This window comes from Microtus ochrogaster, unplaced genomic scaffold (assembly GCF_000317375.1).
Source record: "Microtus ochrogaster isolate Prairie Vole_2 unplaced genomic scaffold, MicOch1.0 UNK63, whole genome shotgun sequence".
Classification (NCBI taxonomy): domain Eukaryota; kingdom Metazoa; phylum Chordata; class Mammalia; order Rodentia; family Cricetidae; genus Microtus; species Microtus ochrogaster.
Genome location: NW_004949161.1, coordinates 186,853 through 202,875, shown reverse-complemented (window position 1 = coordinate 202,875; position 16,023 = coordinate 186,853). Strand labels below are relative to the sequence as shown.

At 39.4% G+C, this 16,023-nt stretch overlaps 1 protein-coding gene across 5 annotated transcripts in view; it reads left to right on the top strand.

Moving 5' to 3' along the window:
- Large1 (LARGE xylosyl- and glucuronyltransferase 1) overlaps nt 1-16,023 on the top strand; it is a 573,700-nt gene that overhangs the window by 512,630 nt on the left and 45,047 nt on the right. For 4 of the 5 annotated variants that reach the window (XM_026777405.1, XM_026777407.1, XM_026777406.1 and 1 more), the window contains one exon: nt 14,317-14,595. The exons of the other annotated variant lie outside the window; for it this stretch is intronic. In XM_026777405.1, the coding sequence (XP_026633206.1) occupies nt 14,317-14,595 (279 nt within the window). The remainder of the gene's footprint in view (nt 1-14,316; nt 14,596-16,023) is intronic. 5 annotated transcript variants of the gene reach the window in all.

Sequence of the window (16,023 nt, the reverse complement as noted above, 5' to 3'; positions counted from 1 at the left end):
CTGAGAACAGCTGCACTGATCATGTATCAACAGCCTGAGAACAGCTGCACTGATCATGTATCAACAGCCTGAGAACAGCTGCACTGATCATGTATCAACAGCCTGAGAAGGGCATCCAGGGAATGTTCACAATACCAAGGGAAAAGGGGCCAAAGATCTAGCCATCTGAATGGTGGACATGGAGGGAATGTGTGAAAGCATGTGTGACTGGGAGGAAGTGAAAGCACAGTGCTGTTCGAAGGCAAAGCTGCCCAGTGGTGAGGGCCTAGAACCTGTGGAGTTTGGGGCTTGTGGAGATTGCTCTAGAGAGGCTGCAATAGGAAAATTCCACACTCAGGGCCTGAGGGATGGGAAGGAACATGGTGACTCCAGCACGTGGAGCTCCTATGTGCAGCTGCAGTGGGTGCTGGTGGCTTCAAAGCCATAGGCAACTATTTTGTGAATTTGTGCTCCAAAAGTTGGGCAACAAATGGTGTATTTATCTAAATAATCTTAATCAGTAAAAACGAAGGAATCAAATATTGTAATAAGAACCTGAAAGATTGGGGAACCAGGAGCTTGCTACCTTTTCTGTTCCTCCATCTAAAAGGGCCAAGCTCTTCTTTCAGCACTGCCTTACCACTTCCCGTACCCTCTAATACAGTCCCCCAAACCTCTATGTTCAGCTAGTGGCTAGCTCCACCCTCTGACCCCAAGCAAGCTTTATTTGTCAGAACACAATCAAAATATCACACAACACCTTACCTGCCTCATTTCAAAAGCACTGTCTGTTGGGCTACCTGACTTTCCCATCTGGAAATGAAGATGCCTTGGGATTGATCAGGAATGATGTGAGTCACTGTTCCAGGCATGCAATGAGTGTTCCTTAAAGACTTATTAATCATGAGTGGATGCCAAATGTGCAAACATGAACGAGCAGGAACCTCGACATGCAGAGGCCCACAGAGCACCATCAGGGAAGCATGGAATGGGTGGAAACTTCCATGTCATGGCTGTCTGCGAATGACACTGAGTGTAATTAATGGAAATGGGTGCCTTTCTCAAAAAATGAGGTGAGAGAAATGTGGAGGAAGACACTAAACAATGACCTCTGGCTTACACACATATTTGTGGTGTAGCTATGCACAACACCTGGTCCTAGGAGGCAGACACAGTATGTAATCAATGGCTCAGACCTTCAACTTAACTTTCTGCAGAAGCCATCTTGCCTTTCTAAACCTCAGTTTCCTTATCTGTTACCTGGGGATGATGAATTATTAAGGTTATAATACCCATGAGAATATGTAGGCCCAGTTCTTTGTACTGATGTATATTCAAAAGCTTCTGAACTGAATGCAGCGTGAGTGATCAGAATTTATTAAAACATTAGTGTGTTCTGTGTAGAAGGCACTAAGCTTCAGATCAAAGAGCTCTATCTCAAGTGTCATCTCCTCCCTCAATCCTCTGCTGATAGTTTTAGCATTTCACTCAATATCTTAGAATTCTGGGTTTTTTTTTTCTATGAAATAGGGTTAAAGTTCTTGCCATTCAGAGTTCTGATTAGTGTTGAATAAATCTGTGGAAACTCTTGTAACATTCGTCAACCAGGAACCATTGTCTAGATCTGAATGCCCTTCTGGAAAATTCTGTATGTGTTTGATTTTCTGTTGCTGTGATATAATAGTCTTATTAGCAGTAACTTAGGAAGGGAAAAGATTTATTTGGTTTATGTTTCAAGTCACAATTCATCATTAAGGTGGTAAGGGCAGGAACTTAAAAGCAGAAATCATAAATAAATACTACTTGCTCCTTACTGTCACACTCATCTAGCTTTCTTATACAGCCCAGGATCGCCTGTGTAGATATGGTACCACTCACAGTCAGCTGGGCCATCCCACATCAATCATCAACCAAGATAATACCTCATAGACATGAACGCAGACCAGTCTGATCTGGGCAATTCCTCAGTTGAGAATCCTGCCGATGACTCTACACATTCTTAAATTGATCACTGATGCTAACTAGGACATGGTAGTAGGCATTTAGCGATAATAAAGGGGGAAAGGAAGACCTGCACTGAGCCCAGCTGTGTCACTTCTGAGACATGTGAATTTGAGTCAGGTACTTGGCCCCTTTCAGCCTCCCAGTGTAAAGTGGGATAATACTTTCAAGCCATGTTCACTGATAGGATGTTGGTAATAAGGAGCAAGAGAATTTCTAGGACCTTTACAAACCATTGAAGTTGCTTAAAAAAGATATTTTAAAACAGATTTGTATATGAGGATTATAAGAAAGACAGATTTTTAGAAGGAATAATAAGTGCATGGGTATGGGCTTTCCAAAGAAGAGTTACAAGAATTAAGTTACTAAATTATGCCCAAGTATGAGTGAGGGCTACTCAAGGAGGAGTTGTTTGGATTCTCTCTTATAATGGTATTAACCCTAGTCACAAAAGATGCACCCTTCTGACATAATTATTTCCCAAAGCACCCTTAATCTCATGTTATCACTATTGGAGTTAGGATTTGTACATACAGGTTTTGCAGAAGCAGAATAGCTTTAGGTCATGAGTTTTACCACTTCAGAAGGGCCCTTCCTGGCCTGCACTGAGTCTCTATTCCTTGAATCTTCTGTGTTCCTGTTCCTTACATCCCAAGTGCATTGTTCCATCTGAACTCATCTCCATTTGTTTTGTTTATTGTATTCTCCACTATTGGTACATGCACCCCTGAAGTGGAGAAGCCTTGTCTGTCTAGCAACCCAGGAACACTGATAAAATTGTTAGATAAGGCTTGCTTAAAAAAGCAGAAATGAGGAAATTATAGCTGTCAGAGACTGAGTACCTGCTGAACATCCAGCTTTTATACCATGCACTTCCTACCCTTATCTCAGAAAATCCAATCACATATTTTTGCTACTTAATAAACTAGTCCAAATCGTAGCAGTTTCAGCTGACCATCATGATGAGCTCACTATTCCATGATCAGCCATTTGTTCTCAGGGTCTATGGGTCCCTACAGGTGTCTGCTGCTATCTAAGAATGTCTGCTAAAGGCCATGGGCTCATTATCAAGCCAGGTAATATATTTTTAGTCACAAAATGAGGAAGTGGGGTGTCACAGGATTTCAAGAGTGTTGAAGCTCAAATCCACGTGCCTTAACAAATTTTGATGCTTCTAACATCAATTTTCTTAATGTCCCATGAACCAAAAAGAGTCACACAACCAGGCCTCAGTCCTGTAAGAGCGTGCCAATATTAAGTATAGATAGAGAGAGTTAAGTGGCTTTTGTAATCAACAACAGGTGTTCTTATTCCCAATGAACATATATACACACTGACATCAAAATACCATCAACATTTGACCACCTGTACTGCACCTATAACTCAGAGATCAAATCTGATAACTATGACAAGTATCGGAATATTCCAGTCCTGAGCCCTTTGTTCTCTCCAGCAGAAAGCAGTTATGGGCACTGTGGTGAATTGGGGAAAACTTAGAACAGAAAGGCAGAGCTTCATCGAGTGTCTAGAGCCATCTTCTGGGCTGGCTCGTCCTCTTTTAGGCAAATACTCTCTAAAACTTGACTCTTTCATCATAAAAATGGCACAGTCACATTAGGAATGCACAAATGTTTACAACTTTAACACTTTCCCCAGACTGACAACATTGTAGTTTTTATTTTTTTATTGATTTTATTGAGCTATAGATTTTTCTCTGCTCCCCTCCTTTTCTCTATCTTCCCCTTCCACCCTCTTCCATGGTCCCCATGCTCCCAACTTACTCAGGAGATCTTGTCTTTTTCTACTTCCCATGTAGATTAGATCCATGTTTGTCTCTCTTATGGTCCTAGTTGTTGCCTAGGTTCTCTAGGATTGTAAATTATTGCCTTTTTTTTGCTTTATGTCTAAAGCCACTTGTGATATTACTCTTTCAATAGGATGTTTTCTAGATTCATCCATTTGCCCTGAAATTTCAAGGTGTCATTTTTTTCTGCTGTGTAGTACTCCATTATGTAAATGTACCACATTTTCCTTATGCATTCTACACTCAGGGTCACTTAGGTTGTTTACAGGTTCTAGCTATGACAAACAATGCTGCTATGAACATAGTTGAGCACATGTCCTTCTGGTACAATTGAGAATCCTTGGGTATATACCCAAAAGTTGTATTGCTGAGTCTTGAGAAAGGTTGTTTCCTAATTTTCTGAGAAATTACCATATTGATATCCAAACCAGTTTGCAAACCAGTTTTCACTCCCACCAGTAATGGAGGAGTGTTCTGTTTACCTCACATCTTCTTCAGCATAAGTTGTCATCAGTGTTTTTGATCTTGGCCATTCTTGCCAGTGTAAAATGGAATCTCAGAGTTGTTTTGATTTGCATTTCTCTGATAGCTAAGGATGTTGAGCATTTCCTTAAGTATCTTTCAGCCATTTTATGTTCCTCTGTTGAAAGTTCTCTGTTTAGGTCTGTACCTCATTTTATGTTATTGTATTCTTTCTTCTTTTGATGACCAATTTCTTGAGTTCTTTGTATATTTTGGAAATCAGTCCTCTGTCTGATGTGGAGTTGGAGATCGTTTCCTATTCAGTAGACTGCCATTTTGTATTGTTAACAGTGTCCTTTGCTTTACAGAATCTTCTCAGTTTCAGGAGGTCCCACTTATTAAGTTTTTCTCTAAGTGTCTGTGCTACTGGGGTTATATTAAGAAGTGTTCTCCTATGACAATGCATTCAAGTGTACTTCCTACTTTCCCTTCTTTGAGGTTCAGTGTGATTGGCTTTTTATTGAGGTCTTTGATCCAGTTAGACTCGAGTTTTGTACACAGTGATAGATATGGATCTATTTTCATTCTTGTACATGTTAACATCCAGCATCAGTTGTTAAATATGCTTTCTTTTTTCCACTTTATATTTTTTTCCTTCTTTGTAAAAAATCAGGTGTTCATAGGTGTGTGGATTAATATCTGGGTCTTTGATTTGAATCCATTGGTTCTCCTGTCTGTTTTTATGCCAATACTAGGCTATTTTCAGTACTGTAGCTCTATAGTAGAGTTTAAAGTCAGGAATTGTGATGTCTTTATTGTACAGGATTGTTTTGGCTATCCTGGATTTTTGCTTTTCAATATAAAGTTGTGTACTATTCTTTCAATGTCTTTGAAGAACTTTATTAGAATTTGATAGGCATTGCTTTTGGTAAGACTGCCATTTTACTGTATTAATTCTACCTACCCAAGATCATGGGAGAGCTTTCCACTTTCTGATGTCTTCTTCAGTTTATTTCTTCAAAGGCTTAAAGTTCTTTTCATACAGGTCTTCCACTTGTTTGGTTAGAGTTACTTTGTGATATTTTATGCTATCGTCAAGGGTGATATTTCTCTGATTTCTCTCTTAGCCCATTTATCATCTGTGTAAAGGGGGGCTACTGATTTTTTTTAATTTGTCTTGTACCTTTCTACATTACTGAAAGTGTATATGAGTTGTAGAAGTTCCTTGGTAGAATTTTTTGGAAGTTTACATAGCTTGTGTAAACTATCGTATCATCAGCAAATAGTGAGAATTTGGCTTCTTTTCCAGTTTGCATACCCTTGACCTTTTGTTGTCTTATTCCTCTAGCTAGAATCTCAAGGCCTATATTGAATAGATATAGAGGGAGTGGACTATGTAGTCTTGTTCTTGATTTCAGTGGGATCTCTTTGAGTTTCTCTTCATTTAGTTTGATGTTATTGTTCGCTTGCTGTATATTGCCTTTATTATGTTTAGGTATGTTCCTTGTGGACAGGTCAGTCAGACAAAAAATGAACAGAGAAATAAGAGAACTAACAGATGTTATGACTCAAATGGATTTAATAGACATGTATAGAACATTCCATCCAAACATAAAAGAATATGTGTTCTTCTCAGCACTTCATGGAACCTTCTCAAAAATTGACCACATATTCGCTAACAAAACAAACCTCAACAAATAAAAAAAATGGAATAACAAATGTACCTTGTCAGATCACCATGGTTTAAAACTAGAAGTCAAAACCTATACTAATTCCAGAAAGCCCACAAAAACATGGAAATTAAACAATGCTCACCTGAATCATCAATGGGTCAAGGAAGAAATAAAGGAAGAAATTAAAGACTCCCTAAAATTCAATGAAAATGACCACACAACATACCCAAATTTATGGGACACAATGAAAGCAGTGTTAAGAAGAATGTTCATAGCAGTAAATGCCTACATAAAGAAGCTGGAAAAATTCCACACTAGTGAGTTAACAGAACATTTGAAAACTTTAAAACCAAAAGAAGCAAACTCACCTAAGAGAACTAGACAGCAGGAAATAATCAAATTGAGAGCTGAAATCAACAAAATAGAAACAAAGATAACAATACAAAGAATCAAAGAGATAAAGAGTTGGTTCCTCTAGAAAATCAACAACATAGACCAACCTTTATCCAAACTAACCAAAAGGCAGAAAGAATATCCAAATTAACAAAATCAGAAATGAAAACAGGAGCATAACAACAGACACGGAGGAAATACAGAGAATCATCAAGTCATATTTCAAAAGCCTGTGCTCCACAAAATTGAAAAACTTAAAGGAAATGGACAACTTTACTAATAAATGTAACTTACCAAAATTAAATCAATACCAGATAAGCAAATTAAATAGACCTATAACTGCTGAAGAAATAGAAACAGTTATCAACAGTCTCCCAACCGAAAAAAAAGCCCAGGACCAGATGGTTTCAGCTCAGAATCCTACAAGACTTCCAAAGAAGAACTAATACCAATACTCCTCAAATTATTCCACAAAATAGAAACAGAAGGAACATTGCTAATCTTTTTTTATGAGGCTACAATTACCCTGCTACCAAAACCACAGAAAGACTATGAAAGAGAATTAAAGACAAATCTCACTCATGAACACTGATGCAAAAATACTAAATAAAATACTGGCAAATTGAATCCAAGAACACATCATAACCATCATCCACCACAATCAAGTTGGCTTCATCCCAGAGATGCAGAAATGGTTCAACATATAAAAATCTGTCAGTGTAATCCACCATATAAACATATTGAAATATAAACCATATGATCATCTCATTAGATGCCAAAAACGTTTTTGACAAAATGCAACATCTGTTCGTGATAAAGGTCATGGAGAAAGCAGGTACATAAGGAGCATACCTAAACATAATTAAGGCAATATACAGCAAGCCAACAGTCAACATCAAACTAAATGGAGAGAAACTCCCAGAAATTCCACTGAAATCAGGAACAAGACAAGGTTGTCCACTCTCTCCATATCTATTCAATATAGTTGTTAAGGTCCTAGCAAGAACAATAAGACACCAAAAGGAGATCGAGGGGATACAAATCAGAAAAGAAGTCAAACTCTCACTGTTTGCTGATGATATGATAGTTTATATAACTGATCCCAAAAATTCTACCATGGAACTTCTACAACTCATAAACACTTTCATTAATGTAGCAGGATACAAGATTAACTCAAAAAAATCAATAGCCCTCCTGTACACAAATGATAAAAGGGCTGGGAAAGAAATGAAAGAAACAACACCTTTCACAATAGCCACAAATACATAAAATATTTCAGAGTAACTCTAACCAAGCAAGTGGAAGACTTGTATGACAAGAACTTTTTAATCTTTGAAGAAAGAAATTGACGAAGACACCATAAAGTAGAAAGATCTCCCATCTCTTGTTAGGCAGAATTAACATAGTAAAAAAGGCAATCTACAGATTCAATGCAATGCCCAGCAAAATTCATCATAGACCTGAAAAGAACAACACTCATCTTCATATGGAAAAGCAAAAAAAAAAAGATAGCCAAAACAATCTTGTACAATAAAAGAACTTCTGAAAGCATCACAATCCCTGACTTCAAACTCTAATACAGAGCTATAGTACTGAAAATAGCCTGGTATTGGCATAAGAACAGACCGGAGGACCAATGGAACTAAATAGAAGACCCAGATATTAATATACACATACAAACACCTGATTTTTAACAAGCAAAAAAATATCAAATGGAAAATGAAAGCATATTTAACAAATGGTGCTGGCATAACTGGATATCAACATGTAGAAGAATGAAAATAGACCCATATCTCTCACCTTGTGCAAAACTCAAGTTTAAATGGATCAAAGACCTCAACATAAAGCCAGCCACGCTGAACCTTATAGAAGAGAAACTGGGAAGTACACTTGAATGCATTGGCACAGGAACCCAATTTTTAAATATGATCCCAGCAGCACAGACACTTAGAGAAATAATTAATAAATGGGACCTCCTGAAACTGAAAAGCTTCTGTAAAGCAAAGAACATGGTCAACAAGATAAAATGACAGCATATAAAATGGGAAAAGATCTTCACTAACCCCACATCAGACAGAGGTCTGATCTCTAAAATACAAAGAACTCAAAAAAAAAAAAGGACACCAAAAGAACACATAATCCAATTTTTAAAAAAAATGGAGTACAGATCTAAACAGAGAACTCTTAACAGAAGAATCTAAAATGGCTGAAAGACACTTAAGGAAATGTTCAACATCCTTAGTCATCAGAGAAATGCAAATCAAAACAACTCTGAGATTTCATCTTACACCTGTAAGAATGGCCAAGATCAAAAACACTGATGACAACTTATGCTGTAGAGGTTGTAGGGAAAAGGGTACAATCCTGCATTGCTGGTGGGAATGCAAGCTGGTACAACCACTTTGGATGTCAGTGTGGTGATTTCTCAGAAAATTAGGAAACAACCTTCCTCAAGACCTAGTAATCCCACTTTGGGGTATATATATGCTCAACTATGTTCATAGCAGTTTTGTTTGTCATAGCCAGAACCTGGAAACAACCTAAATGCCTTTGTACTGAAGATTGAATAAGGAAAATATGGTATATTTACATAATGGAGTACTACACAGCAGGAAAAAAGACATCTTTAATTTCGCAGGAAAATGAATGGCTCTAGAAAACATTTTTTTGAGTGAGGTAACCCAGACACAGAAAGACAGTTATCACATGTACCCACTCATAGGTGGTTTTTAAACATAAATCAAAGAAAGCCAGCCTACAAACCACAATCCCAGAGAACTTAGACAACAATGAGGACATTAGGAGAGACTTACATGGATCTAATCTACTTGGGAAGTATGAAAAGACAAGATCTCCCAAATAAATTGTGAGTGTACTTGGGGGAGGGGAAAGGCAGGGAGGGGAGCAGAGAAAAATGTAGAGCTCAATAAAAAAACAAAAACAAAAAAAAAATGGGTTTGCCCAGATCTGCCTCTTCTGACTGTCTCATCTTTCCAGCTCAGTGATCAAAAAGATGCACAGAGCTTTGTGTGATTTGATACTGTATAGGGGTGGATACTCTTTAAGGACCAGGCATGAATGAATAACAACAGCCATGAGAGAAACATAGACCTTTGTGGCAGAGTCAGAAAATAAAGGAAGGGAAAGGAATAGAGACTGAGGGCATGAAAAGAACACATTTACTGTGGTTTGAATGTAAAATGTTTCCCATAGGCTCAAATGGCTAAACACTTGGTCCCAGCTATTGGTGCTGTTTTGGAAGGTCATAGAAGCTTTAGGTGGTAGAACCTTGTGGAGAAAAGGATCCCTGGGGGCAGAAGTTCCTCTCTCCTCTCTGCTTCCTGCCTGCAGACATCATGTAATAGCAGCCTCACACTCCTGCCACTTTGGCTTTCCAACCGTGATGGACTATACTACTTCAAAAATTGTGAGCCAAAATAAACCCTGTCTCCCTTAAGTATTTTTTTATCAGCTATTATTCAAATCAGCAAGAAAAGAAACTAACATACATTCTTATTTGGGACGCAGGCAAGGTGAATGAAATACATGGCTTGTTGGTTATGATCCTAGAACCTGTCCATTGGCTAGTTCCCTGGATTTTGGTCAAACTTTGCATTAAACAATTTTATACTTGAGTATAAAGTCCACGTTTGGGCACCACGTGCCAGCATCCCAAATAGGAGTTATGGAGCTAGTGTGGAAAGAATGGAGACATGCACAGTGATGTGTTGATTATACACACTCTGTCTTTTTAAGAGAGGACCCCTTTTATTTGTCCTTCTAATAATGAAACCATTATGTACAACAAGGCATGCAAAACATGGATTCTTACATAAGTCTCAAGAACTTTCAAGATACATCAAAATGTTCCCCAATCCTTCTACCTAGTTTTTTCCTCCATGTCTGAGAAACAAAAGTTAGTCACAGATCATGAATTCTACACTCAAAGAGCACCACCTGTCTTGGCAGGTCAGGCAGGAAACAGCTGACCTCTGAGGTTAGCAGATGATTCTGTCTTTTTATTCTAACTAAAATATTCTGTCCAGCTGTCTTTTCTGGTTTCAAGGTACTAGACATTGAGTCTTAAGAAACAAACCTAGAACTTTCATTCTTCAAGAGGACTGGTGTAGTTTTTGCACCATGTAGCCATAGTAAGCATTAAGATTTTTAGGTTTAATTATAAGTACACCTTCCCCATGTCCCTTTGATCTTATAGCAGGTATTTTAGGCTTAAATGTAGACTTTAAACCTTCTCTGGGTAATCAGATGTTCCCAATTTTCAGTTGCCAGTGTGCAAAAGAGTTCCTAATATCATCTATCCAAGAAATATTTCCTGGAATCAGTGCCTCTCATATAATCAACAGGACACATTAAGTATTCCTTAGTGGGTTTAAATAAAGCAATTTTTTTTTACAGCAGTTGGGGTAGTCATAAAATTATGCTGAATAGGAGTAAAGAAACATAGGAACTTTTATCTATTTCCATAGTATTCCCATTAGTTTCATCTTTTCACACATTCCCCAGAGGAATTGTTCTCCATCCTCTCATTCATGGAAATCCCTGTAGCAACATCAATAAGACCATGGAAGATAAGACCCAGAACCAGACATCCTTCTGGGGAACCATGGACTATCGATAGAGCAGAATCTTGCTGGATCTATATTACAGCAAGCAGCTCAACAGTACTTGCCATATAATAAAAACCCTACACTCCTGTGTACTCCCAGGAGATGCATGGGTCCTGCCAGCCACCCTTCTAATTTACAGCTGCTTGACTCACAGAATCACTTCTTTTCTTTCACTTGATAGTCACTATGAATATTAAATATGATAACAGCTACCAATTGGCTGGCACCTTACTAGCAGAAGGTAGTAAGAAGTTCATTACAGTATCACCTTTTATACTATCATTGTCCTTGCTGGGAAGCTCAGTTTATCAGTTTGCATATCCTTGCTGAAAGGTCAGCTCTCCGGAAGAAGAGGCTAGATGAGGCAATTGTTCCTCACTAAGGTTCCTGAAAACATTTGGCACCATCTGTAGTAGGGAGCTGCGGGTTGCATTCCACCACCCAGCTCCCGCCACTAGCTAGCTTTACCAGAAATAACAACACTCAAACTGTATTCTTTTAAACACTGCTTGGGCCATTATATCTAGCCTCTTCTCGGCTAACTCTCACACCTGGACTAGCCCATTTCTAATAATGTGTGTAGCACCCCAAGGTGCACTTACTGGGAAGATTCTAGCCTACGTCCATCCTGGGTTGGAGCTTCATTGTGTGTGTCTCAGAGAGCAGAGCTGTTGAGTCTGAGCTCACTTCCTCTTCCTCCCAGCATTCTGTTCTGTTTATTCCACCCACCTATGTTCTAACCAATAAAATGGGCCAAGGCAGTTTCTTTATTAGCCAATGACCTTCCTCCATCAACCATCTTCTTTATGTGTCAACAGCACCTTTCTCCTGAGAATGTTAAGTACTCTGAGTATATTTTCATTCTAAAACCTTCATGGATCTTGGAGTAAGGTTGTACCAGATGGGGCCTGCTGCTTAGCTTATAAAATGCAGATTCAAAACCAGACAGAGTTAAACCATCTTCTCTCAAATCAAACACACATCTTGCTCCCCATGCCTCCAGCAGCACTTCTATCTACACAGGAGGATTTGCTTTCAAATCTTAAAGGCTTCTTAGCCATTGTTCTCTGTGGGTGCTCAGGGTCCCTCACCTCCACAGAAGCATCAGGAAAGATCCTCAGGGACCAGGTAAAAGCAGGAGCCTGCTTCAGAAATGGACCCACAAGTTCAGCAGCCTTTAAATCGCATTTTATTGGCTGTGGTTAACGGGACAGAAAACACAAAGGTATTTTACCGTGGTGAGCCTCTTAATCATTCCCAGTAAAAGAAGCAGCTGATCAGGGCAGTATCCACTGATAGAATCACTGAAAGAAAGTTTCAAAGTTCAGGGTGAATGACATTGAACAGAGGCAGGTATGTCTGTTCCCTTTTTGTTTCCATGCATTTCTATGCACAAAATCGATTTCTTGGTAATTGCCCCAATAAAGCAGGCACTCTGACAGGGAGACTATTGATTACATGGGTACCTCTTGCTGAGCAGGAGAAAAAGCACAGAAATAGGCTTTTGCTGTGTCTTTTGCACAGGCTTTATACACCAGACACTTCTGATGGTCTGATGCCTTTGAAATAGAATCTTCATGATTGATTGCCAAATCTGCTTGCTGCCTCATTCCTGTTGGAGACACCTTTGTTGTTGCTGTTCTTTCTTTGAACTGCGTGTGACTCCTCCATCCCCTTAGCTCTTAACAGTAGCCCTGCAAAGTTGTTTGTGTTTGTTTCTGTTTTGTCTGGATTTTGATTTACTTTTTGGTTTTTTAGAAATGGCATCTCATTCAGGAGCCCAGGCTGACTGGGCTATTGTGCCCATAGGCTAGCCTCGATCTTACAGCAGTTGCCTTTGCCTCCTGAATTAAGGCATGCTTAGCCACCAGGCCTAGCTTAGCTTTGCCAAATTGCTCAGGGCTTCCAGGAGCAGGACATTCTGAAAACTGAATATGGTACCACCTAGGTACCCCACATACACTTATGTCTCCATTGTCCCTGTATTTTTTCTGTTACTTTCACCAAACACTAATTTTATTACTTTCTCACCCACTCCAAGACCCCATTAAGGTAAATGTCTATATCTCTATATATATCTATATATCAGGGCAATAAGTTCACAAATAAAGGTGGAGTCTCATTGCTTTCAACAACAAGTTGTACAACTGTGCTGGGAGAATGCTGGAAGGTGTTTAGCACACCAGAATATGTCAATAATTATAGTTATTTTTCATTTTGTTGCTTGTTTGAGTGTTGTTTTGGACCAAGTTTCTGGAGATGGTCAATGTTTTAGGAGACCCACAATCTTTTTTTTTTAAGCCTTTGCTGAGAAAGAATAGGCATTTGGGATAGAAGAGTTCAGACCTTATGCTATAATCCCACACATATACAGTCCATTTATTTTGCACTATTTATTCTGTTTTGCCATGACAATATATCTGAGGCTAAATGCTTATAAAGAAATCTATTTACTTTACAGCATCAGAAGCTGTAAATCCAAAATGTAGCATCCTGCTTAGACTCTAGTGAACTAGGTGTTTGACAAGGGGAACAGAAATGCATGTGAATGTTAGGAACCATAGGGCCCCCTTTGCTGTCAAAACATGACAAAGAAGCAGGAAGTAAAACAGCTGCTAGAAAGGGAATCAAGAAGCTGTGTGTGTGTGTGTGTGTGTGTGTGTGTGTGTGTGTGTGTGTGTGTGTCTTGTCTGTCTGTATTCATGTTCATTTTTGGGAGATTAGTTTTTTGAGATAAAGTATACATCTGTTTTTTTCTGGAACTCATTTTGTAGACCAAATAGACCTTGACTTCACAAAGATCCACCTGCTTCTGTCTCTCGAGTGCTGGAAGTAAAGGTGCCCACCTTCACCTGTCTATTAAATGAAAAACAGTGGACTTCCAAAAGAAGGCAAGATATTTGGTGAGAAAGGAAGCAAAGGGAGTCATTTGTAATAACCCATGTTGGTGAGAATTAACTGAGATCCAATGAGAGCTACATTCATCCTTTGTAAGTGTAGCACCCCAAATGACTGAGCTACCTTCCCTCAGTCCCATCTTTTAAAAGTCTCAATACCACCACACAGAGGACCTGACTTTCAATATATGAATCTTGGGTAGAAAACCCAGCCAAGTCATAGCATCTTTGAGGATGAATCTGAAGCTTAGAGTGAGTGGAGATGAATATGAGGCTTAAAATGGGAAATGTGTCATGCAATCAGTTGCAAGTAGAGGAAGAGTAAGATCAATAAGGTAGGTGTTGTGTCTGCTTTACTGGTAAGGGACTTAGTCATATTTAGTCAAGAGATTTGGATTTGCATCTGATTGTCCAGGACATGCTAGTGGCAGAGACTCAGAGGTGGTATGCTGATGCTGCTTTCTTCCCTTCTTTTCCAGACTCCAGATGCTAGAGGCCATCTGTAAGCACTGGGAGGGGCCCATCAGCCTTGCCCTCTACCTGTCTGATGCTGAAGCCCAGCAGTTCCTCCGCTATGCCCAGGGATCCGAGGTGCTCATGAGCCGTCACAATGTGGGCTACCACATCGTGTATAAGGAGGGTCAGTTCTATCCTGTCAACCTCTTGCGCAATGTGGCTATGAAGCACATCAGCACACCCTACGTGTTCTTATCTGACATTGACTTCCTGCCCATGTATGGGCTCTATGAGTACCTCAGGTAAGGACCCCAGGGGACCTGACTGCTCTGTTCACTCTTCAAGCTGGCAGTTACATAGCATAATGAAGAACTAGACTAGAAGGTCCTCAGTCAGAACCATTGTCCAGTCTGCCACTCACCTTTTATAGGTAGGGCAACTGAAACGCAAAAAGGGAAAGGGGTCTGCCCAGAGATTGTTCCTGCCTTCAGTAGGACCCTGTTAAAGGGTCCCTACAGGTTTGGAAGATGCATACAAAGTTCTGTTATTCCATGCATAGACTGAATCTGAGTTTCCGTAGTGACATGTTAATTTTGGTATAGAAAGATCCTTTTTGTTCAAAATGCCTGCCCCTCTTCCAGTTTTCCAGCAGACAGACTTCCTGTAACCATTCTCAAAAAACCACTGCCTGCTCTTTAAAGCAAACCTAAGTAATTATGCCTAGCATATGTTGAAGCACTTGTACCAGAAAGTGATTGACAGATAAGATCTCATTCTGTTTCCTCCTCTCGTGGTCCATGCCACAGATCATATTTTTGTCGTCATTTTACAAATGGGAAGCTACTGAACAAGACTGGAAGATGCGGTTCTATGTTGCATAACTAGAGGAGAGGGAGCTGTGGAGTCACAGCACAGGACACCTAATCTCAGAACCATATGAATTTCTGTCGTAGGAGCTGCAGGCCGCTTGGCTAGCTTATACCCCGAAATAACAACACACAAATTGTATTCTTTTAAACACTGCCTGGCCCATTAGTTTAAGCCTCTTAACCCATTTCTAATATCTATGTTACACCACGAGGTGCACTTACCAGGAAAGATTCAGCATGTCTGACCTGGTGGCTGACTGCATCACGTCTGGCTCTGAGAGGAGCTGCCCTGCATCTGAGCTCACTTCCTCTTCCTCCCAGCATTCTGTTCTGTTTACTCTGCCTATCTAAATTCTGCCCTATCAGATGGGCCAAGGCAGTTTATTTATTAGCCAATGACCTTCCTCCATCATTTCTCCTTTTTCTGTTTTAACAAAAAGGAAAGGCTTTAACTTTAACATAGCAAAATTACATATAACAAAACAGTTATGAAGCAAGAATTACAGTTACAATATTTACATCTACTTTATCTTTTATCATAACTAAGGAAAACTATAATTATATATTCTTTAACTCCATCAAAGACGCGAGAAGGATACAATATTACCTAACCAAACTCTAGAAATAACAGAGACCTCTGTACCGTTGGGGCATCCATCTTCGGCCTACAGGCCCATAGTTTCCAGAAGACATTTCCATGAAACAGGAAATTTCAAAGGCAGTTCAGTCACTATCTGCTGTGTCCTGCAGAATGTCTCACAGACTCTTTCATAAATCAGGAACCCCAAAAGATCATCTCACCTTTAGGCAAGTTCAGCAGTCCTCTCTCTGCGGTTTCTTTGTGTCCAGTTTATGCAACAG